The following is a 23,829-nucleotide window of genomic DNA, read 5'->3' on the forward strand; positions in this document are numbered from 1 at the left end:
GGGTAATATGGCCTCCAGAATGCTCTGGGGTTTGCTGATAAGCTCCCCTTTAGACTTCAAGCTCCCTTGCGGGCAGGGAACATGTCTATCAACTCTGGTGTATCATACTCTCCCGAGTGCTTAGTGCAGTGCTCTGCATACAGTAAGTGCTCAATAAATACCATTGATTGATTAACTTATATGGTCCTGGGACAATGCTTTGAGATCAGTGCTGCAGTCCAGTTACTGGTCTCTCCTGCTTGGTCTTGAGGTGGTGTTGGTATGTTTGTAAAGTTTTTTAGTTTCTCAGGTAATAATTGATAGTAATAACAATAATGATCATTGTGGTATTTGTTAAGCACTTACTATGTGCCAGCCACTGTACTAAGCACTGGGGTGGATGCAGGTAAATAGGGCTGGACACAGTCCCTGTCCCACATGGGGCTCACAGTCTTCACCTCCATTTTACAGATGAGGGAACTGAGGTATGGAAAGCTGAAGTGACTTTCCCAAGGCTACACGTAGACAATTGACAGAGCCGGGATTGGAACCCACGACCCTCTGATTTCCAGGCCCATACTCTATCCTCTTGGCCATGCTGCTTCTCAGATGGTTTCTATTTTTCTCTACTTTTCCGAACCTTCATTTACCATTTCACCTCTTATTTTCTATCCTTTCTGAGCCTCTTCTTTATTGTTCATTTTTCTGGCTGCCTCCTTTTCCCTGCATCATAGGCTCTTTTCCCAATGGTGAAAATGGCCCCAATTCCTAAACAGTTCGTTGGAAGGATTTAATCTGATAATCCCTCACCAAGTCTGATTAACTTGTATCTATTCCAGTCCTTAGAAACAATGCTTGACACAAAATAAGTGCTTAATAAATCCCATTTCAAAAGTCATTTGAAAATAAAGGGCCTAAAGCAGTAAATTATTAATCCTGATTCCAACAGCCACGTACTTTATGTGGAATAGGTTTGTTTAGTTCTTTAGTTCTCAAGTACTTTGGGGTGTTTATTTTAATGGAATTTAAGTGCTTAGTACGTGCCAGACATTGTACTAAGCATTGGGGTAGATGGAAAATAGGTTGGATGCAGTTCCTGTCCCACATGGGGCTCATAGTCTTAATCTCCATTTTACGGATGAGGGAACAGAGAAGTCACTTGCCCAGGGTCACTCAGCAGACAAGTGGCAGACCCGGGATTAGAACCCATGACCCTCGACCCGTGCTCTTTCCAGTAGGCCACGGTACTTCATCATTGCTTGCCGTAACCTGATTGTACTACTTTTGCCTGGTAAGGTTTGCAAACTTTATAGAGGCAGCTCTAGATTCCTCTGTAGAGTTTGCAGACTCAAGATAAGAGTGCTTAAAGGAACTGAAGAGCATCTCCAAATAAATTATCAAGCATGTAGCCTTAGCTTAAATAAAGAAACAGACAACGATGAATGAGGTCATGTTTATTAATTAGGCAGCTCCTGGTAAAGTTAATTGTTCAGTCAGTCTGTAGGTAAGCCATTCTTCACAGGTGTTTTATGCAGCCCTGACTTTTTGCCCCAAAGCTAAACCCAAGTGTGCTTAGAATGAGCCAACCGGTCAGTGATTGCTGCCAAGATGATCTCCTTACCAAGACTGCTTTCCAGAAGTCAGCATCTGGCCGGATTAATTGAAGTTCTCAGTCTGCGAGTTTTTAATATTTTTTCTTCAGTCTTCCCTGCCTATGGATCCCCCGTTTTGGTCAGCTTTGAAAGTGTTTAAGGCATTCTACTCACTGGTCTAGACTGTAAGCTCCTTGCAAGCAGGGAACGGGTCTACCAGCTCTATAGTTTCATCTCCCAAATGCTTAGCACAGTGCCCTGCACACTGTAAACACTCAGTGAATACGGTCAATTTTGGGCAGGGAACGCATCTGCTGATTAAGTTGTATTGTACTCTCCCAAGCACTTAGTACGGTGATCTGCTCATAGTAAGTGTTTAATAAATACCATTAATCGATTTGCTGTACATTTACAGCTGACCAGAAGTCAGTTGTAGCCAGTGAGTAATTCATTCATTCATTCATTGTCGGTCAGTCATATTTATTAAGCGCTTACTGTATGCAGAGCGCTGACATCAATACAAATAGATAAAATTACAGATATATATATATTAGTGCTGCGGGGATGGTGATATGCCCTCCAGGTGTGTGTATTTATTTACGTGTGTGTGTGTGTGTATTTGTGATTCTGCCTTTCCACTTAATAATATGGCAGATGTCTGTTTCTACCAGAGCTGCTTCAGAATGTGGACATGTTACCAGGGCATGCACATTTGCGCCTGATGAAAATGATGGCCTTCTTCATCCTTTTAAGCTATTATTTTCTCAGCAAATTTTGGAGTGGAATCTACTGAAAATACTGCTGCATATAGTGAAGTAAAATTTTATTGTTATTACTGATTTGTTTACAAATGGCAACTTTATTATTAATTAACTTGTTTTTCAGGGAAAGAATTAAGAAAATGACTTTCCCCCATTAGAATCGTTATACAATGGATAGTTTTTCCTCCAGTGCGTATAGGTTAAAAAATAGCTATAAAGTGTTAACTTTCCATTGTGATTTACCCCGAGGACGCATAATCATTTCCAGTTGACTGACTGACTGTTAACTTGCTTTTATCAACTTTCTATGTTGCTTTTCTGGAAAGGAACTTCTTAATGGTTTTGGCTTGAAAATTGCAAAATGTAGTTGCTTGGAAATGTAAGGAAGCTAAAGAGGAGCTTGGATGGCCTGGCTGTAGCATTGCATAGTGGATAGAGCATGGGCTTGGCAGTCAGAAGGTGATGGAGCCTGGCTCCACCACTGTGGGTGACCTTGGGCAAGTCCCTTAACTTCTCCGTGCTTCAGTTATCTCATCTGTAAAAAAAAAAAAATGGGGATTAAAAGTGTGAGCGCAGCGTGGGACAGGAACTGTGCCCAACGTGATTAACTTGTATCTGTCCCTGCACTTAGAGAACAGTGGTTGGCATATAGTAAGCGCCGAACAAGTGCTTAGAACTCTTATTAGTATTTATAATGTCACATGGGTTTGAAATTGTGTTAGAATTAAAATAGAGTGGTTAGAATGTACTTTGTTTCGAATATATAACACAGTTAATATCACAGAATCTTCTCTGGCACCAGTCAGTTGTATTTATTGAGCTCTTACCATGTGCAGACCACTGTAGTAAGCACTTGGGAGAGTATGATATAACAACAGGCAGACCCATTCGCGGCTCATGATGAGCTTACAGTCTAGAGCTTACTCCCAAATCACGCTTCACAACTTGTAAATCGGCAGTAGGGTACAGTAAGCCAACTCGGGCTATCCAGAATGACTGGGACGTGTGCTATTTTGAATCATCGAGAGGCCGGGAATGCCTGGGGCCCTCTTCCGACCCAATGAAGTGATTCTAGCTGGGTGGAGGGGATGGAGGGGAGAGGGGCTCTGTTTTTTCTCCGTCCTGGTAGGCAGGCCAAAAATAGAGCCTTTCTTGAGCAGAGGTAGAGCTGAAGGGGAAGGAGGGGAACCTCAACAAACATTCCATTTTCAAAAATAATGGCTGGGGAATGGGGAGTCACATATTTGAGGGCCTGCAGCAAATGAAAATCACAGGGACCCACCAGTCATTTCTAGGAACCATCATTCCATATGCGAAATTTTCAATATTCAGTTCCTGTTTTCAAACGCTTACCTTCAGAAATACCATGTTTCTTTGCAGGTTCTTCTCATTCTCGCCTTCTTTTTAATAGTATTTATCAAGTGCTTACTGTGTGCAAAGCACCACCCTGAGCACTGCAAGTCACTTCATTTCTCTGTGCTTCAGTTACCTCATCTGTAAAGTGGGGATAGAGATCGTGAGCCCCACGAGGTGCATGGACTGTGTCTAACTCGATTTGCTTGCGTCTACCCCAACGCTGAGTACAATGCCTGGCAAATAGTAAGCGCTAAACAAATACCACCACTGCCATCATCATTTTTTTCCTGGGCTGCAGGACAGGGTCATCTTGCTGCCTTTTCCTCATCTGTCCTGACTCAGAGCTGGGAGTGGTGGGACATACCTACCTATGGGGACTGCAGGCAGTTTCTCTCCCAGGCCGTTAAGCCTCTGGCCTGGTGAGAAAGGGGACTGGTAGTGCTCTCTGTAGTTTTAGTGTCTATCTTCCCTGCTAGATGATAAACTCCTTGAGGGCAAGGGATCAGGCCTACTGATTCTAGTGTACTCTCCCAAGCACTTAAGAGAGTGCTCTGCACACAGTAGTTGCTCAGGAATACTAAGTGATAACCCCCTAAGCATTAGGATAGACAACAATAATGAGAGGTATTTGTTAAGCACTTAACTATACACCAAGCACCGTACTAAGCATGGTGGCAGATACTTGGTAATGAGGTTCCTATTGTCTGAGAGGGAGAACAGGTATTGCATCCCCATTTTGCAGAGGAGGGCACTGAGGCCCAGTGAAGTGAAGTAGCTTGCTCAAGGTCACACAGCAGACAAGTGGCCAAGGCAGGATTAGAACCAAGGTCCCACGACTTCCAGGCTTGTGCTCTTTCTGCTAGGCCATGCTGCTTCTCATGTAATTGGATAGGTGGTCGAAGAGGAGAAGCATCGCACATCACGACTCCCAAGTCCTCCCTAACTATGGCTGGCAACAGAAGGACCGGATGGACTATTAACCTGACTCAATAATGACATTTTGTGTGATTTTAGATTCTCATATTTAGCAAGAGCCAATAAATGTCCCTGAGGGGCCGTAGAATTCAGCAACAGAGAGGTGGTAATGAGGGAACAACCGTGTCTCTAACCGCCTTCCCCTCCCTTCCACGATCAATTAATCAGTCAGTCGGTGGTATTTATTGAGTGCCTGCTGTGTGCAGAGTGTTTCCATGATCAATTAAACAGTCGATCAATGGTATTTATTGAGTACCTCCTGAGATTGCCTGGGAAGTACAATAGAGTTGTAACGTTTGGTCCACATTTCCCCACTCCTCAGGAGCCTCCAGTGGTTGCCCATCCTCCTCCGCATCGAACAGAAACTCTTTACCATCGGCTTTAAAACAGTCAATCACCTTGCCCTATCCTACCTCACCTCCCTACTCTCCTACTACAACCCAGCCTGCACACTTTATGCCTCTAATACCAACCATCTCACTGTACCTCGAGCTCATCTATCTCACTGCCAACCCCTCAACCACGTGCCACCTCTGGCTTGGAATGCCCTCCCTTCTTCATATTGGTCAGACAGTCACTCTCCCCACCTTCAAAGCTTTATTGAAGGCACATCTCCTTCAAGAGACCTTCCCCGACTAAGCCCTCTTTTCCTTTTCTCCTGCTCCCTTTTAGGTCACTGACTTGCTCCCTTTATTCATTCCCCCTCCCAGCCCTGCGGCACTTACGTGCACATCCGTAATTTATTCAGTTATATTAATGCCTGTCTCCCTCTCTAGACAGCTTGTTGTGGGCAGAGTATGTGTCTGTTATAGTGTTCTCTCCCAAGCACTAAGTATAGTGCTTTGCACAAAGTAAGCACTCAGTAATTACAATGGATTGATTAACTAATAATGGTAATAACAATGGTATTTGTTAAGCACTTACTGTGTGCCACGCACTGTTCTAAGCATTGGTTTAGAGTTGGTAGATGAGATCCCTGCCCACTGGAGACTCACAGTCTACAGGGGGAGACAGTCATTAAAGTAAATTACCGAGAGAGAAAATAGTAGCGTATAATGAGATCAGTCAGTCATTGGTGTTAACTGAGCGCATACTGTGTGCAGAGAGCACTGTACTTTGCCCATGGGAGAGCACAATACAATAGAGTTGGTAGACAAGTTCCCTGCCCACAGTGAGCTTCAAGTCTGGAGGGCCATTCAGAAGTATCAGCATGCTTAAGTTCACCCTTTACTGTCTCTTGGTGCTAAGGTGAAAAGTTGGTGGTTCAGTTGCAGTTTGTGTCCTTGCTCCTTAGAGCCCCCCGCAAAACCAAAAGTTCTATATCCCTTCATAGTCACATACTTGCATGACTCCCCGATATTTTAGAAGGTGTTTTTTAGCTATAATTCTAGCAGTCAACTAATGACCCGGGAGTGTTTGACCACTAAATAGCAACCTGACTGAGTTTTTAGCATGTCTTTCCATAAGGGAGATTATGCAGCAGCCTAGAAAATCTATTACAGCAGTTAGAATGCCAAATTTTGTGGGAGCTTTTTTAAAATGTGTTGGGGGGAGATAGGTATAAAGAGAGAAGGAAATTCTCTTCATTCAAAAAAATGTGGAGCCGAATTTATAGTTTTGTGTCTTCCGACTCTTGTTATATGGTGTTCTCCCAAGCATTCAGTACAGTGCTCTGCACGCAGTAAGTACTTAATAACTACCACTGATTGATTCTGGGAAAAAAAAGGAATCCTTCCAGCTTAGATACACAAACGCAATGTACAGTTTTTGTCTTTTCTTACTCACCTGTCCTTGACTTTAAACCAGATTCAGGACTTCTGTCATTCAGACTTAAGCAAGTTTAGTACATTGGAAATGTAATATGGCATCTCTTTAAACTCTTTCAATAAGTCACTTCAAGTCTGCCGATGCTCTCTGTGCTCGTTGAGTTGATGCTTTGAAGCTGGACATTGGGACAGGGTATGTGGGAACTTTTCACACCATCAGGATTGATGTTTTCCACATTTCACCCACAATGGAGCAATGATTACTGCAAATGCACATCATGCGCAGGCATGATATAATAGATGAAAAGTTGAAATGCACATATTTCTAATAACTTAAAACTTATTTAGTAATGGGTAGTATTTGGATTTCTAAAAACATTAAGGGACAAGTAATAGAAAAATGAAGGCAGCAGAATTCACTTAGAACAAATCTACTTTGTGAAAATCTGCACTCCAGGAAGAATTTTCCTTGAGAAAAGCTATGAAAGATGGATAGAAATAGCAGTGGAAAATGACCGACTGCTCCTAAACCAAAAAATTAATAACAAGCTATTTAAGCCTAACAAGCACCCCAACCCAGGGAAGCAGCATGGCCTAGTGGATAGAGCAGGGGCATGGGAGTCAGAAGGACCTGGGTTCTACTCCCAGCCCCACCACTTGTCTGGTGTGTAACCTTGGGCAAGTCACTTCACTTCTCTGGGCCTCAGTTACCTCATCTGCAAAATGGGGATGAATACTGGGAGCCCCACATTGGACAGGGACCGTGTCCAACCTGATTTGCTTGTATCTACCCCAGCGCTTAGAACAGTACTTGACACATAGTAAGCGCTTAACAAATGCCATTGTTATTATTATTATTAATAACCCAGACTGAAGAGTAGAAGGACAAAGGTGAGAAGGCAGAGTATTAGCAAGTGAGTTCTGAGTAGCGTAATTAAGCCCTCAGGAGAGCCTGATGGTTCTGTATCTAGACTGTAAGCTCCTGTGGGCAGGGAACTGTCTACCATCTCTATTGTGCTGTGTATTATAAGGGAAGCAGTGTGGCGTAATGGTTAGAACGTAGGCCTGGGAGTTAGAAGGACCTGGGTTCTAATCCTGGCTCTGCAACATGGATTCAAAACTTCTTGAGAAAGGGGATCTACGAAGGGTAATAACCACTGCCACTCATTCTCACGTGGCTCAGTGGAAAGAGCCCGGGCTTTGGAGTCAGAGCTCATGGGTTCAAACCCCGGCTCTGCCAATTGTCAGCTGTGTGACTTTGGGCAAGTCACTTAACTTCTCTGTGCCTCAGTTCCCTCATCTGTAAAATGGGGATGAAGACTGTGAGCCCCCCGTGGGATAACCTCAGTTCCCTCATCTGTAAAATGGGGATGAAGACTGTGAGCCCCCCGTGGGATAACCTGATCACCTTGTAACCTTCCCAGTGCTTAGAACAGTGCTTTGCATATAGTAAGCGCTTAATAAATGCCATTATTATTATTATTATTATGTCTCTGGAGAAATGGGTGATTTTTCTGTGCCCAGAACAGTCTGTGACAGGTTGAAATGCAAGGGAAGGTTAGAGCTGATTATGCGATCTATTTATACCTACTTTGAGGAATTCTACATTGTGGTGTGTGAGACTCCGTAGGAAGTCTGAATCACCCCAGTCACCCATGAATATGTATCTGTGGAGAACACGCTCTGAAGATATCTGCAGTTACAGGCAGCTCTAACTTTTTGCCAGTAATAATAGCCAGGAGGGGAGAGTTTAATGATCCAAGGAGTTTTGCTGTATAGTTGATATCATTGGAATGACACTTTCAAACCTCAGCAGGGTCAGCGCAACCCTTCTAAAACAGGTAAATGAACACCCTGATTTTTATTAATAATAATAATAATAATAATGATGGCATTTTTTAAGCACTTATTATGTGCCAAGCACTTTGGGTGGCTGCTCGGGGCATAGTCCTTAGAAGCATTCATTCATTCATTCGATCGTATTTATTGAGCGCTCACAGTATGCAAAGCGCTGTCTCTTGGGAGAGTACAAGGTAACAATAAACAGACACATTCCCTCCTCAGAACGAAGCAGTGTGGCCTAGTGGAAAGAGCCAGCTCTCGGGGTCCGAGCTTGGGCAAGTCACTTAACTTCTCTGTGCCTCAGTACCCTCATCAGCAAAATGGGGATTCAATACCTGTTCTTCCTCCTACTTAGACTGTGAGCCCCATGTGGGACCTGATAATCTTTTAATCTTTTAGACTGTGAGCCCTTTTAGACTGTGAGCCCACTGTTGGGTAGGGACTGTCTCTATATGTTGCCAGTTTGTACTTCCCAAGCGCTTAGTACAGTGCTCTGCACACAGTAAGTGCTCAATAAATATGATTGATGATGATGATGATATTTTTGTATCTATCCCAGTGCTTAACTCCTAAAATGCACTTAAATACCACGGTTATGGATTTTTATTATTGTTAAATTGCCACCCACCTTCACATGCAGCTCTTTGCCTAAATTATTAAGTCAATTTTCTTAAAAAAAGTCTAGCTTATTTTCCCAACACAGCCGTGTTAAACAAATTTGTTCCCGTGCCAAGCTGAAGGCGAATCCAATAAGGAGCCAGAGTCTCTGGATAAAATCATAATAATAAGAGTAATAAACGGGTATTTGGACAGGCAATCGGGCTGTTTTTAAAATGGTATTTGCTAAGCACATACTGTGTGCTAGGCACTGTTCTAAGGCACAGGGGTAGATACAACGTAATCAGGTTGGACACAGGCCATGTCCCATATGGGGCTCACACTCTTAATCCCCATTTTTTTTTACAGATGAAGGAACTGAGGCCCAGAGAAGCGAAGTGATTTGCTCAAGGTTGCATAGCGAATAAGTGACAGAGCCGGCTTTAGAACCCAGGTCCTTCGGATTCCTAGGCCCGTGCGCTGACCACTAGGCCATGTTGCTTTTCTTCAGGCAAAGCCTCATACTCCCGCATGCAGGCGATGAGACTGACGTCAAACCAACTCAGATAAATTCTGTGTTTTTCCTTGAAACCTTACGTTTCCCGGTCCTCTGGATGGCACAGCACCCACGGAAGCTCCCATGGCTCCTCCCGGTTCCCTCCCTCACCATATTCCAAGTCCGATTGTTGAATCACTGTATGTTTCCCCAGTGGCCATGTTGGCACACCATTTTTCTGTGATTTTTCTTCTGCACATGAGTTCCCCCACAGGCTACATATGCACAGGGTTCACTTTCATTCATTCAGTCATTATTTATTGAGCACTTACTGTGTGCAGAGCACTGTACTAAGCACTTGGGAGAGTACATTGTAACAATATACGGACACATTCCCTGCCCACAGTGAGCTTACACTTGTAACTGCCTGCCCCCTTGGAGGTAAGCTTTATCTTATTGTTACCCACCAGTGGTCCTTCTCAGTCCTCCTTTCAAGCTGTGCCTCCTTATTTCATTCTTTCATTCATTTGATCGTATTTGTTGAGTGTTTGCTTTGTGCAAAGCACTGTACTAATTACTAAGTACTAATAAATACTAACTAAAACAACATACAGGCACATTCCCTGCCCACAGCAATCTCTGTTTTGGTTGCTTTATCAAAGGAGTTCACTCTTTTGTTTGACTCCATATTTCCAGCTTCATTTTTAACTATCGGTGCTATCAATCAGTCAATCCATGGTGTTTATGGAGCACTTACTATGTGTAGAGCACTATACTAAGCTCTTGGGAGAGTACAAAACAACAGAATTAGCAAACATGTTCCCTACCTTTAAAAGAGCTTCACGGTCGAGAGCCATGGTTTAGCTGCTGCCCATAACGGGCTTACAGTCTAGTGCTATCTGGACATCTTTTCTTCCCCAAGATAATTCATTTTTAAGAGGTAAATTATTAGTATTTATTAACAAGTAATCTATTTTTCCTGGCCAAATCATCTTTCTCTTGAAGGGGAATTTCAGAAAAACTGGGACTACTTCTGTTGTGAAAAGTTAAGAAAGTTTTTGTAAACACACACTAGTGTGGAGACAGTTTTAATAGTCTGTAGTTATTGCTTTGAACAAAGTTCAGGCTGAATTCTAGTTGAGAAAGTTTGCTGCCAAAATGAATCAAAATGCCTTTTCTTAATAAGGATGACTATGCTTTTTAATGATCCTGTACACGCCTTTCTGCTTTGAACACATGCTTTCATTATTTGATTTGGCTATAACAAATTGAAGTATTGGGGAATAGTCTTCCGACAGCGTGTGTCCGAACACAAAGTGTTGTACATGTTGGTGCAAGTAGATTCAGTGTAGGAAAGAAACAGAAACTCCGCACCACAGTCCCTGTGTCTTCTCCTACCTTACCTCGCTACTCTCCTGCAACCAGCCTGCACGCTTCCCTCCTCTAATACTAACCTTCTAACTCTACTTCGATCTTGTCTGTGTCACCGATAACCTTTCACACACATCCTTCCTCTGGCCTGGATTGTCCTCCCTCTTCATATCTGACAGATGATCACTCTCCCCACCTTCAAAGCCTTATTGAAGGCACATCTCCTCCAAGAGGTCTTCCCAGACTAAGCCTTCCTTTCCTCTTCTCCCACTCCTTTCTGCCTCACCCTGACTTACTCCCTTTATTCACCCTCTCCCCGTTAGCCCCCCGGCACAGCCCCACTGTTAAGTCCTATCTGCGCACGGAAAGCACTCAATAAATGCGAGTGATTGAAGGATCGGTAAGTACAAACATATGGCATCTGGCACATTGTGGTGCTCTTTTATTTACCACCCTCTCTGAAACAGTTTGGCTTTACTGCACTGTGGTTTTTCAGCACAGTCTTCTATGTTATAAGGGTTGCATTCTCGCCAACGCTGTATTGAGAAACATGCACGTTGTAAGACTCACCCTGTATCTGACACCGCGAGCGGGTATCTAGCACTTCCTTCCGACACTGTGTCGTTCTGCAATTCTTAATTCCACCTCCACGTCCTATCCAAAAATATATAAGAAATCATTCCTTTAGTAGAACAGGGTGTGTTTAATCCAGTAAAACAACTCTGAGTGGCAAGGCTGTACAGGATTTTATGAGTGAGGGATATAACAATAATCTAGGAAAAATGTCTGTTGAAAAATGTCGGTCACTGTAGTACCTAAGAACCATCTACCCCCTAACCTGCTAATAAATAGTTATAATGCAATTTCCCCATAATACTAGGTTCCTCAAAAACACAGCTACCACATAACAGCAGAAAAGACTGCACTGGGCCTGACCTTGCAGCTGAAAGAAAAAGAAAGTAAAATTCACCACTTCAGCTCTTGTCTTCTCAGTGCATGGTTGATGGGAAGTTCAAAACGATCATCCTTTGACACAAAGCAATATAAAGATATGCGAAGTTTTAGGGTAACATACAGCCTGTTAATCCATTGTCATCTTTTTAACAAAATCTTCTTATAAAGGTAACTGTCATAACTTGGACTGTGAGCCCACATGGGGCAGGGATTGGGTCCAACATGATAAACCTGTAACTACCCCAGTGCTTAGAACAGTGCATGATGCTTAGTAAGTGCTTAACAAGGTACTATAAAAGAAAAGAAAACAAACATTTTTGACAGTGGGGTGGGTCTAATATTCATTCATTCATTCAATCGTATTTATTGAGTGTTTACTGTGTGCAGAGCACTGTACTAAGTGCTTGGGAAGTACAAGTTGGCAACATATAGAGACGGTCCCTACCCAACAGTGGGCTCACAGTCTAGAAGGGGGAGACAGACAACAAAACAAAACATATTAACAAAATAAAATAAATAGAATAAATATGTACAAGTGAAATAAATAAGTAAATAGAGTAATAAATACACACAAACATATATACATATATACAGGTGCTGTGGGGAGGGGAAGGAGGTGAGGTGGGGGGGTGAGGAGGGGGAGAGGAAGGAGGGGGCTCAGTCTGGGAAGGCCTCCTGGAGGAGTTGAGCTCTCAGTAGGGCTTTGAAGGGCTTTGAATAGCAAGAAAGCAACTGAGTGAATTAGTTGGGGTCATTGTCCGGCAGTTTGCTTATTAAAAACTACATGCTAGAGTAATTTCCATGTTGTGTATTTGGGACCCAGTTGGTGATACAGAAAGTTTTTAAATTGTATTCCCTTGATTAGGAATTTCAGAGGCGCTGCAATACTCTCATATCATTGATTGAGAAAGAAAACATGGAAATTGAGGAGAAAGAGAGAGCGGAAAAGAAGAAACGAGGAACGAAAGCTCCCGTGGTAAATTTTTTTTGTTATATTGTTATTTTTGCAATGAGATAGTGTGCTTTAAATTACCACGGAATACATTTGGTGAATAAGAGATACAATTAAGTATTCAGAGTAATCACAAAACTTCTAAAAAAAGTTATAAACTGCAAAATGGTTTGTTGATTGAAGAGGCGTAAGCCGGTTATGGGGAGGGAACATGCCTGATGACTGTGTTGTATTGTACTGTTCCAGATGCTCAGTACAATGCTCTGCACCCAGTAAGTGCTCAATAAATACTATCGATTGATTGAGTCATTATGATATACTACCCTGTTAGAGCTGGTAGAATCAGGGTTCAAATACTTTTGAGCAAAACTCACAAAAGAGTTTGCCCAGGAATAGAATAAAGCATAAGCCCTTTGAATTAAGATTAAAGCATGTTTCACTAAAATATGTAACCTCAAGAGGGACAGGGCTGAGTGAAAAATGTATTCTCCCCCTCCAAGATTTAAAGGTTACAAATAATAAATTAAATCAATTCTGAAAGAGAAAACCACGTGAAATTAATTCTGAAAGAGAAAAACAACCACGCAGACAACAAAATACTTTTAAAAAGTGGTAATTAAATTTAAAAGTTTAAAATATTAAAACACCCAGAAACAGAAAATCTACTTTTGGCATCCTTTTCCTTTAAAAATAAAGTTAGAGTTTTATTATTTAGACTGTATAGTATATTTATTATTGTAATTATTTATAAACTCAAATCAAAATTCGAGGTTTTAATGTCTCAATACATGCATGTGCTAGCTTTATCAGCTTATAAGGCATAATCTTATACTGGTTCATATAGGACAAAACTGTCAAATTGTTTTTTTTTTTCAGTCACAGAAAAGAAAAGCGGATTCAGCTACAGACAGCTCTGGAAAGAAGGATGCCAAGAAAGTGAAATCTTAATGCTTAGATACAAAGTGGGAAACTGCTATTTTCTTCTCTACATCTTCAACTGTCAATTGCCAGTTTGGTGTATTCATGGTACTCTTTAGAAAAACAAACAAAAAAACCACCCAAACTCCCCCCCCCACCCTGTTTTAATTTTTTGCGTATTTTGTATATTTTAAAATGCTTTCTACCTGAAATGTGTAGCTTTATATTTTTTGCATTCTGGTATTTTAGTGTACTGTATTTTGTGAATTCCATGTCTTCATCAGATTCCTCTCAGTCCTCGTTCTTTTGACGCTTGTGCTGAGGTTTTAGCTTTTATATGTTTTATATGCTGCTGCTTTGAAAGAGAACCTAGATTCTATAGTTGTATTATTGTTGTTTCATAGTTTAAATTTATATGGCCATGGAAAAATCAAATTAAAATGATTTGGGGAGAAATCTACTTTCACTTTCTTTTCCTTTGGCTTTCTTTTCTCTAGCATATGGATTTGCGTGTGCTCTGCACCAAACTCTGATTAGCATAATAATTGTTTCTTTGAGGTTATCCAACATTGTTTTCCTAGAGGAAGTATGAGAAAAGGAAAAAAATATAAAACTAATATTTGCACCCATGCTTACTCTCAATACCTATTACACTTAAATGATTCTCTGAAGTATTCAGGTGGGGAAACAATATAGAGGTGTCTAAGCAATGTAATTATTTTTGTTTCCTGACTTATAGAACAATCCTGTTGCCAAGTCGCATTGCTTACTATTAACTTCTTTATTAGGTAATAATGTTAACTCATTTATTTCAGGAATATGCATGATGTGCTGTTAGGTCGTGGGCTGGGAATGTGTCCACTAACTCTGTTGTACTCTACCAAGCGCTTAATACAGTGCTCTGCACACAGTAAGCGCTTAATAAATACCATTGATTGATCAAGCCAATGGTGAATGAGCAGGCGACACACAGACTTTCCAAATCTCTCTTTGCCCTGCTCCAGTTGCGGTTTTGTCCCACCACTGACCTTTCAGAGATAGAACAGAAGATAGAGAAACAATGTGGCCCAGAGGATAGAGCGCACAGGGCTGGGAGTCAGAAGGACCTGAGTTCCAATCCTGGCTCCACCACTTGTGTGCTGTAGGACCTTGGGCAAGTCACTCCACTTCTCTGAGCCTCGGTTTCCTCATCTGTAAAAGGGGGATTAAGACAGCAAGCCCCATGTGGGACAAGGACTATGTCCCACTGGATGAGCTTGTATCTACCCCACTGCTTAGTAAGCACTTAACAAATACCATAAAAAAAGAAAACAGAATAGATAAGAAACGTCAACATAATTAAGTGGACCGCTTAATATTTTTATTGACTCACAAAAGAGATAGCTTGTACTTTTAGAGTATTGTTGCTGGTTAGACCAGCTGGGATTAATTCATGGACAATTTCATAATTAACTTGCAGTTATTCAGGTAACCTGGCAGGGTTTATAACTGATCGCAAAACGAACAGGTCTGAAACGGGACCATTGAGAAATCAGAGCACTTTCAATGAAAATTATTTGGTTTCTAATCAGAAAATATACCCAGTTGTCCCATAATATGGGGATTGCATCCCTGAGGACTCCTGAAGACTCGCCTTATAATCCTCATCATGCCTGATGCCAATCTCAGACTCTTTTTCTGACACCGCATGGTGTTATAGTCGAACAAGTCACCCCGACGGATGTGGATGTTTTTACAGGTAAGTAAAAATTACACTGCAAATCCTTCCCCACCACCCCCACTCACCATATCTGTATGTCTCTCTTCATTCCTAGGGGCTTTCCTGCTCCCTTTCCCCCCAAACTCAGCCCCCTCCTTTCCTGTTGCCTCACCCTCATGCTCCAGTATTTATTTATTTTTGATAATTTTGCCACTCTAGCCCCTGCCGGGAAGCAAAAGGGAAAGGGGTAATAATAATAATGATGTTGATGGTATTTGTTAAGCGCTTACTATGTGCAAAGCACTGTTCCAAGCGCTGGGGAAGTTACAAGGTGATCACGTCACACGGAGGACTCACAGTTTTAATCCCCATTTTTACAGATGAGGTAACTGAGGCACAGAGAAGTTAAGTGAGTTGCCCAAAGTCACACAGCTGACAGTTGGTGGAGCCGGAATTTGAACCCATGACCTCTGACTCAGGGTAGTGTTTCGGGAAAATGCCACAGCAACGGCCGTTACCCCCCATCTTGCCCAGGTGTGAGCCTGTTTCCATCCCTACTGCCGTGGGTAGAAAGGAGAGGTTTGGCTTGGAGTGGACACCGGGAAGGTGGGCCATGTCGGATGCGATTGCGTTGGGAGGGAAATGATTTCCTTCGGGGCACAGGGCTGGAGGGAAGTGAATTTTTGTTTTTTTTTGTTTTCATGGTATTTAAGCACGTACTATATGCCAGGATTGGAAGCAGCATGGCCTAGTGGCAAGAGCATGGGCTTCGGATTCAGAGAATGTGGGTTCTCATCCTGGCCCCGCCACTTCTCTGCTGTGTGACCTTGGCCAAGTCACTTCACTTCTTTATGCCTCAGCGAACTCATCTGTAAAATGGGGGAGTAAGACTGTGAGCTCCTTGTGGGACAGGGACTGTGCCCAACCTGATTGTCTTGACTCTACCCCAGTGCTTAGAACAGTGCCTGACACATAGTAAGTGCTTAACAAATGCCATTATTGTTAACATCGTTATTATTATTAATCCCTGTCCCACATAGGGCTCACGGACTTAATCCCAATTTTACAGCTGAGGTAACTGAGGCCCGGAGAAGTGAAGTGAAGGTTACATAGCAGACAAGTGGCAGAGCAAGGATTAGAACACAAGTCCTCTGACTCCCAAGCCCGCGTTCTTGCCAGTAGGCCATGCTACCATTGTTTTTCAGTAATAATAACAGCAGAGTTAATAATGACATGTATTACAGGCTTACCGTGTGCTAGCTGGGGAAATTAATGAAAACATTCTTGGCAAATGGTTTCGCTCTGGTCCGTCTTGCGCTGGTCCAAGAATTTCACCTCTAGTGGCACAATACGAATGCCCCCGGCCGTCCCTCTTAGTCATGGCCCCAGTTCCGAAAACCAACAAAATAGGGACCGGAGTCCTATTCCATCATTCCTAGCTGGAGTATCCAGGCGACCGGGCCTGCTTTGAGCACTCTAATTTTTTCAAAGTAAATGCTTCTGGCCCCGCAGGACACTCAGCTAAGAGCATCAAGTGGGTGCAGAGAGGGCAGGGGTGGGGACAGGCAGCATGGCTCAGTGGAAAGAGCAGAGGCTTTGGAGTCAGAGGTCATGGGTTCAAATCCCAGCTCCGCCAATTGTCAGCTGTGTGACTTTGGGCAAGTCACTTAACTTCTCTGTGCCTCAGTTACCTCATCTGTAAAATGGGGATTAAGACTGTGAGCCCCCCTTGGGACAACCTGATCACCTTGTAACCTCCCCAGCGCTTTGAACAGTGCTTTGCACATAGTAAGTGCTTAATAAATGCCATTATTATTATTAAATACAAAGCTATGAGTCAGGACACAGTTATTGTCCCATATGGGGCCCACAATCTATTTCATCCGCATATTAGGGGTGATGAAACTGAGGCCCAGAGAGGATAAGCAGCTTGCCCAAGGTCACACAGGCCAACGGCGGAGCTGGGACTAGACCCCAGGTCTCCTGATGGCCACCCTAGTTCTTGCAGTTGGTGTTCAGAAGGGACTCAGATGGTGACAGTGGTGGCTACCACTTGGATGGCCGGGGGCCTTTCCTGGACTGGCTTTGAACCGCCATGGTTGGGTTAGAATTGGTGGGGAAATGTGGGAGGGGGGAGAAACAGAGGGGCATTTCTCCACTTCACATGAGGTACCTGAGGCACAGAGAAGTAAAGTGACAGTCACCCAAGGTCACACAGCAGATAAGTGCTGGAGCTGGGATTAGAACCCAGGTCTTCTGAATACCAGGCCCTTGTTCTTTCCACTTGGCCATGGTGCTGCTGTAGAAGAGGGTCCTTGCAGTAGCAATTCATTCATTCAGTCGTATTTATTGAGTGTTCAGTGTGTGCACAGCACTCTACTGAGCGTTTGGGCGATTACAACAAAAAACAGAAATGTTCCCTGCTTACAATGAGTTTACAGTCTAGATGGGGACAGGCAGACATTAATAGAAATAAATAAGTGACAGATGTGGACCTAAGTGGTGTGGAGCTGGGAGAGGGGAAGAACAGAGGGAGCAAGTCAGGGTGACACAGAAGGGAGTGGGAGAAGAGGAAAGGAGGGCTTAAGTAACGTGTTCGGAAGGGGAAGAATACTATAAACAAATCTTTATGGAATGCTTATTACATGCAGAACACTGAACTAAGCGCTTGGGAGAGTATACTATAACAGAATTGGCAGTCACATTCCCTGTGCACAATGGGCTTACAGTCTAGAGGGATTAATTAGACCATTCTCTCTGTCCTTATTGGCTATGGCCATAGTTTTGGGTAAGGAACCCTTAAGATCTTTAGGCCTGTATTACTTGCTCAGCTCCACCTGCCTGTCAGTGACTTATAAGGCCATACGAAATTTGATAGCCTCGTGAGACCGGAGTGGTGAACACAAATCCTGTTAATTCTGGAGGACCAGTCAAAGGGTAGTTTTGCGGAAGGCAGTTCCCTTCCGTGCTAACTCAGAGTTAGGGAGAGAGGCCAAAAACACTGTTGGAATACACTGTTGGAAAATCTACCACTGGGCAAAGTGTAACCATGGCAGATGAGGGGAGGAGGTGAGAGTGGCAACATTTCCAACCCACACCTCTTGGCGTGGTGGAGACGTGGGTGGAAATGACCGGAAGTAGGGGAGCACATACCGGGACTATGCTGCTGAGGGTTTCTGTTGGAAGAAGCATAGAGGGTGTCTACCAAAGCGACCGACTCAGTGGAAATCCTCAAGACCCAAGAAGCAACGAGGCCCAGGGGAAAGAGCACAGGCCTGGGAGTCCGAGAACCTGGGTTCAAATCCCGGCCCCCGCCTTGTGCCTGCTGTGTGACCTTAGCCGAGTCGCTTCTCTGTGCTTCGGTTCCGTCATCTGCAAAACGGGGAATCAATCCCTGTTCTCCCTCCTTCTTAGACTGTGAGCCCCATGTGGGAAATGATGATCTCGTATCTATCTCAGCGCTTAGTCCAGTGGTTGGCACACAGTAAACAGTAAGCACATATCATTGTGAAGACCTCAGGGTTATGAGAAGCAGCGTGGCTCAGTGGAAAGAGCACGGGCTTTGGAGTCAGAGGTCTGGGGTTCAAATCCCGGCTCCACCAGTTGTCAGCTGTGTGACTTTGGGCAAGTCATTTAACTTCTCTGTGCCTCAGTTACCTCATCTGTAAAATGGGGATTAAGACTGTGAGCCCCCTGTGGGACAAGCTGATCACCTTGTAACCTCCCCAGCACTTAGAACAGTGCTCTGCACATAGTAAGCGCTTAATAAATGATATTATTATTATTATTATTATTATTATTATTATTATTATTATTATTGTTATTATTATTATTATTACCCAGGTGACTATTTCAGCTGGTCTCTGATGCTTCAGTCCAGTTTTAGCACTATGTCGGTGAATGTGTTTGCTTTGATTCTTCCCTGCACTAAAAAATATGCTGCTTGCCTACTACTGTTACTAATAATCACCCAGTAATTGCCCAGGTTTGACAGGGCTATTATTATTATTATTTGCATTTGATGAGTGCTTACTTGATGCCAAACACCATGTTTAAGCACTCTTACCTCATCTGTAAAATGAGGATTGAGACTGTGAGCCCCACTGGGACAGTGACTATGTCCAACCCAATTTGCTTCTAACCACCCCAGGAATTAGTGCAGTGCCTGGCACATAGTAAGTGTGCTTAACAAATTCCACACTTATTATTATTATTACATTTGATTAATTGATTAGACAAAACCATTGGAGAGGGAAGTGGAGCAACTGGTGACAGATGCACAAGGAAAGACCCTAATAAATAGAGCAAAAGTGATTCATTCTGGGCAAACCCAGCAACAAAAACAGAGCAGCAGCAGTGGGTTAATAATAATTGGGGTACTATATGCCAGACACAGTACTAAGCACTGGGGTAGATACAAGCAAATTGGGTTGCACAGTTGTAAAATATGTTCTGTCTTTTATGAGGAAATGTTCTGGACCACCTAATAATTAATAGTGGTATTTGTTAAGCACTAACTCTGTGTCAAGCACTGTTCTAAGCGCTGGAGTAGATACAAATTTATCAGGGTGGACCCAGTCCCCGTCCCCAGGGCTCACAGTCTAGGAGAGAGGGAGAACAGGTATTTAATTCCCCATTTTTTAAGAACGAGAAAACTGAGGCACATAGAAGTTAAATGACTTGCCCGAGATCACAAAGCAAGGAATACTAATAGAAGAAAATGAGGTTTTTAGTCACTTTCTATGTGGTAGGCACTGGGGGAGGTGTGCCATACAGCCATCATATTCTAAAGTGGTGGGAGAAAAGGCATTTTATCGTCACAGATAAGGAAATAGAGGCCCGGAGGTGTTAAGTGCCTTGCCCAAGGTCACATAACAGGCAATTGGCAAGGCCAGAATTGAAACTTGGGCCTTCCTCTCCATCCTCCTCTCCCCTCCCCGCCACCCTACCTCCTTCCCCTCCCCACAGCACCTGTATATATGTTTGTACAGATTTATTACTCTATTTATGTTACTTGTACATATTTACTATTCTACTTATTTCATTTTGTTAATATGTTTTGTTTTGTTGTCTGTCTCCCCCTTCTAGACTGTGAGCCCGCTGTTGGGTAGGGACCGTCTGTATATGTTGCCAACTTGTACTTCCCAAGCGCTTAGTACGTGCTCTGCACACAGTAAGCGCTCAAAATACGATTGAATGAATGAATGAATCCTAACTGCTAACACGTTTATACAGTCACTCATCCTAACCCACCTTGATTACTGCATCAGCCTCCTTGCTGACCTTCTTACCTGTCTCTCCCATCTCCAGTCAATACTTCACTCCACTGCCCGGATCATCTCTCTACAGAAACTTTCAGGACATGTCACCCCCACTTCTCAAAAATCTCCAACGGTTGCCCATCCCACAACCTCACCTTGCTTCTCTTCTCTACAACCCAGCCTGCACACTTCTCTCGTCTGTTGCGAACCTTCTCACTGTGCCTCGATCTCTCCTGTCTTGCCGCCGACCCCTGGCCCACATCCTGCCTCTGCCCTGGAATGCCCTCCCTCCTCAAATCTGCCAGGCAATGACTCTCCCCTCCTCTAAAGTCTTATTGAAGACATATCTCTTCCAAGAGGCCTTCCCAAGCTGAGCCCTGCTTTTCCTCATTTCCCACTCCCTTCTACGTCACCTGGACTTGCTCCCTTTTCTCTTCCCCCTTCTCCCAGCTTCACAGCACTTGTGTATATATCTGTCATTTTATTTATTTGTATTGATGTCTGTTTATGTGTATTAATTTCTGTCTCCCTGCTTCTAAACTGTGAGTTCTTTGTGGGCAGGGATTGTCACTGTTTATTGTTGTACTTTCCCAAGTGCTTAGTACAGTGCTCTGCACACAGTAAGCACTTAATAAATACAGTTAAACGAATGAATAACATCCTTTTTGAACTCCAGAGCAAGAGCGAAGTTCAATATAGTAATAATAATTAATTATGGTATTTGTTAAGTACCTACTCTGTGTCAAGCACTGTTCTAAGCACTGGAGTAGATAGAAATTAACCAGATTGGACACAGTCCCTGTCCTGCATGGGGTTCACGGTCTAATTAGGAGGAGAAAAGGTAGTAGAGAAGCAGTGTGGCTCAGTGGAAAGAGCACGGACTTTGGAGTCAGAGGTCATGGGTTCAAATTCTGGCTCCGCCAATTGTCAGCTGTGTGACTTTGGGCAAGTCACTTAACTTCTCTGGGCCTCAGTTCCCTCATCTGTAAAATGGGGATTAAGACTGTGAGCCCCCTGTGGGGCAACCTGATCACCTTGTAACCTCCTCAGCACTTAGAACAGTGCTTTGCACATAGTAAGAGCTTAATAAATGCCATCATTATTATTATTATTATTAGACCCAAAATGCTCACCCAAAGATAGTTTTGGTTCCGCTTAAGAACTTTGAAATTAGGTCTTTGTCTTGACTTTTTTCCTCAGATGATGCCTTCACCCCTAGTGGGTTAGCTCTCTTGCATTTCTTCTGGGTAACTAGTTCTGGGGCAGTGCCCTGGGCAGGACCAGAAAGTTCTTTCCTTGGGTCAGTTGCATGAACCAAGTCATCAGAAGGACCTGGATTCTAATCCCAGCTCTGCCGCTTGTCTGTTGCGTGACCTTGGGCAGGTCACTTCACTTCTCTGGGCCTCAGATACCTCATCTGTAAAATGGAGATTGAGACCGTGAGCCCCGTATGAGACAGGGACTGTGTCCAACTGGATTTGCCTGTATCCACATAGTAATAATACTGATGGTATTTATTAAGCGATTACTATGTGCAAAGCACTGTTCTAAGCACTGGGGGGATACAAGGTGGTCAAGTTGTCCCACCTGGGGCTCACAATCTTAATCCCCATTTTACAGATGAGGTAACAGGCACAGAGAAGTTAAGTGACTTGCCCAAAGTCACACAGCCAAGTGGTGGAGCAGGAATTAGAACCCATGACCTCGGACTCCCAAGCCTATGCTCTTTCCACTGAGCCACGCTGCGGTAAGCACATTACAATTACCAGCCCCTATCTCAAATATTCAGACTTTTTCTCTGCAAAATATATTTTCTTTTTTTAAGAGAGAGCCATGCATCTTCTATGCCCCAGGACTCGTAAACTGAAATCATGATTTTCTGCCTCTTTCTCCTCCTTCCTCCTTTTCCCTTTCAACTTAAAATTAGTTTTCCTGCCAGTGGTGGGCTTTCTAGGAACTAGCACCCCAGTATGAACCTCTCCCTCCTTTCCTGCAGCCCCAAGATGGGACACTTTGAAAGGAGGCCTGCCATGTTAGAAACAAACCCCAGATGAGGAAACAGAATAACCCTGACAATGATTTCATTTCCAGCCCCAGAAGTTAGTGGTAGTTTTAGAATTTGTGATATTGGATGTCCATTAACTGCTGCTTGTCCTGAATGATATTGAGGACATCAGCTGCAAGGAAGATTTTTTTTTGTGTGTGGAAAACAAAAGGGAAATCAATTTTAGTAAATTCAGTTGTTGAGGTTTTATTAAGTTAAGGCACTCAATGTAAATTAGTGTTCTGAATTTATGTCCTGGATCGATAGGTGTAATTATTGATTTGAATTATATGAACCACAAAGTGAACCAGTTTTTCTTGCCCTGCAGTTTTATAACACGCAAACAAAACACAAATACAACTTAGCTGGAAGAAGCTTCGCTACAAGCCTCCTAAGTTAGCCATGCAGATATACTTTGGCACCCAAAAGAGGAGGTGGTTCTCCATCCCGTTAGAGAAGCAGCATGGCTCAATGGAAAGAGCATGGGCTTGGGAATCAGAGGTCATGGGTTCTAATCCTGGCTCCGCCACTTGTCTGCTGTGTGACTTTGGGCAAGTCACTTCACTTCTCTGTGCCTCAGTTGCCTCATCTGTAAAATGGGGATGAAGACTGTGAGCCCTACATGGGACAACCTGATTAACTTGTATCTCCCCCAGTTCTTGGAACAGTGCTTGGCACTTAGTAAGCGCTTAACAAATACCATCATTATTATGTCAGCATCTGAATTTTAAATGATCCAAGGATTTGGATGGACAGTGGTGTTATTGCTAGATTATTCCTTAAGGTGACTGATCCAGAAAGCGAATATTATTTTTGCTTGTGTATGTGGAGGACCATGCTTACTCCATTTTGCCTTCCGTTTAAAGGTTCAGCCAAAGAGACTAATAGAACATCTGCAGTTCTTCCCACACAATTTCACAGCCACTGTTTCCTGTAGTAGCTCTTTTCAGGGTCTGTTGGGTTCTCTTCTGTACTCACAGGATCCTGATGTAAGACATACCATGAAGAAGAATCAGATCAAGGTTAGAAGAGGTGAGCAGCATTGACATAATAATAATAATGGCATTTATTAAGCGCTTACTATGTGCAAGCGCTGGAGAGGTTACAAGGTGATCAGGTTGTCCCACGGGGGGCTCGCAGTCTTCATCCCCATTTTACAGATGAGGGAACTGAGGCACAGAGAAGTGAAGTCACTTGCCCAAAGTCACACAGCAGACAAGTGGCAGAGCCGGGATTTGAACCCAGACCTCTGACTCCAAAGCCTGT

General features: G+C 43.3%; 1 protein-coding gene across 1 annotated transcript in view; it reads left to right on the plus strand.

Moving 5' to 3' along the window:
* Positions 1-14,025, plus strand: part of SMARCA1 (SWI/SNF related, matrix associated, actin dependent regulator of chromatin, subfamily a, member 1) — a 109,465-nt gene extending 95,440 nt beyond the window's left edge. The window contains exons 23-24 of the mRNA XM_038747895.1: positions 12,555-12,665; positions 13,518-14,025. Coding sequence (XP_038603823.1) covers positions 12,555-12,665; positions 13,518-13,589 — 183 coding nt within the window. The 3' untranslated portion in view covers positions 13,590-14,025. The remainder of the gene's footprint in view (positions 1-12,554; positions 12,666-13,517) is intronic.
* Positions 14,026-23,829: the final 9,804 nt, after the last annotated feature.

Source organism: Tachyglossus aculeatus, chromosome 6 (assembly GCF_015852505.1).
Source record: "Tachyglossus aculeatus isolate mTacAcu1 chromosome 6, mTacAcu1.pri, whole genome shotgun sequence".
In the NCBI taxonomy this organism is placed as follows: domain Eukaryota; kingdom Metazoa; phylum Chordata; class Mammalia; order Monotremata; family Tachyglossidae; genus Tachyglossus; species Tachyglossus aculeatus.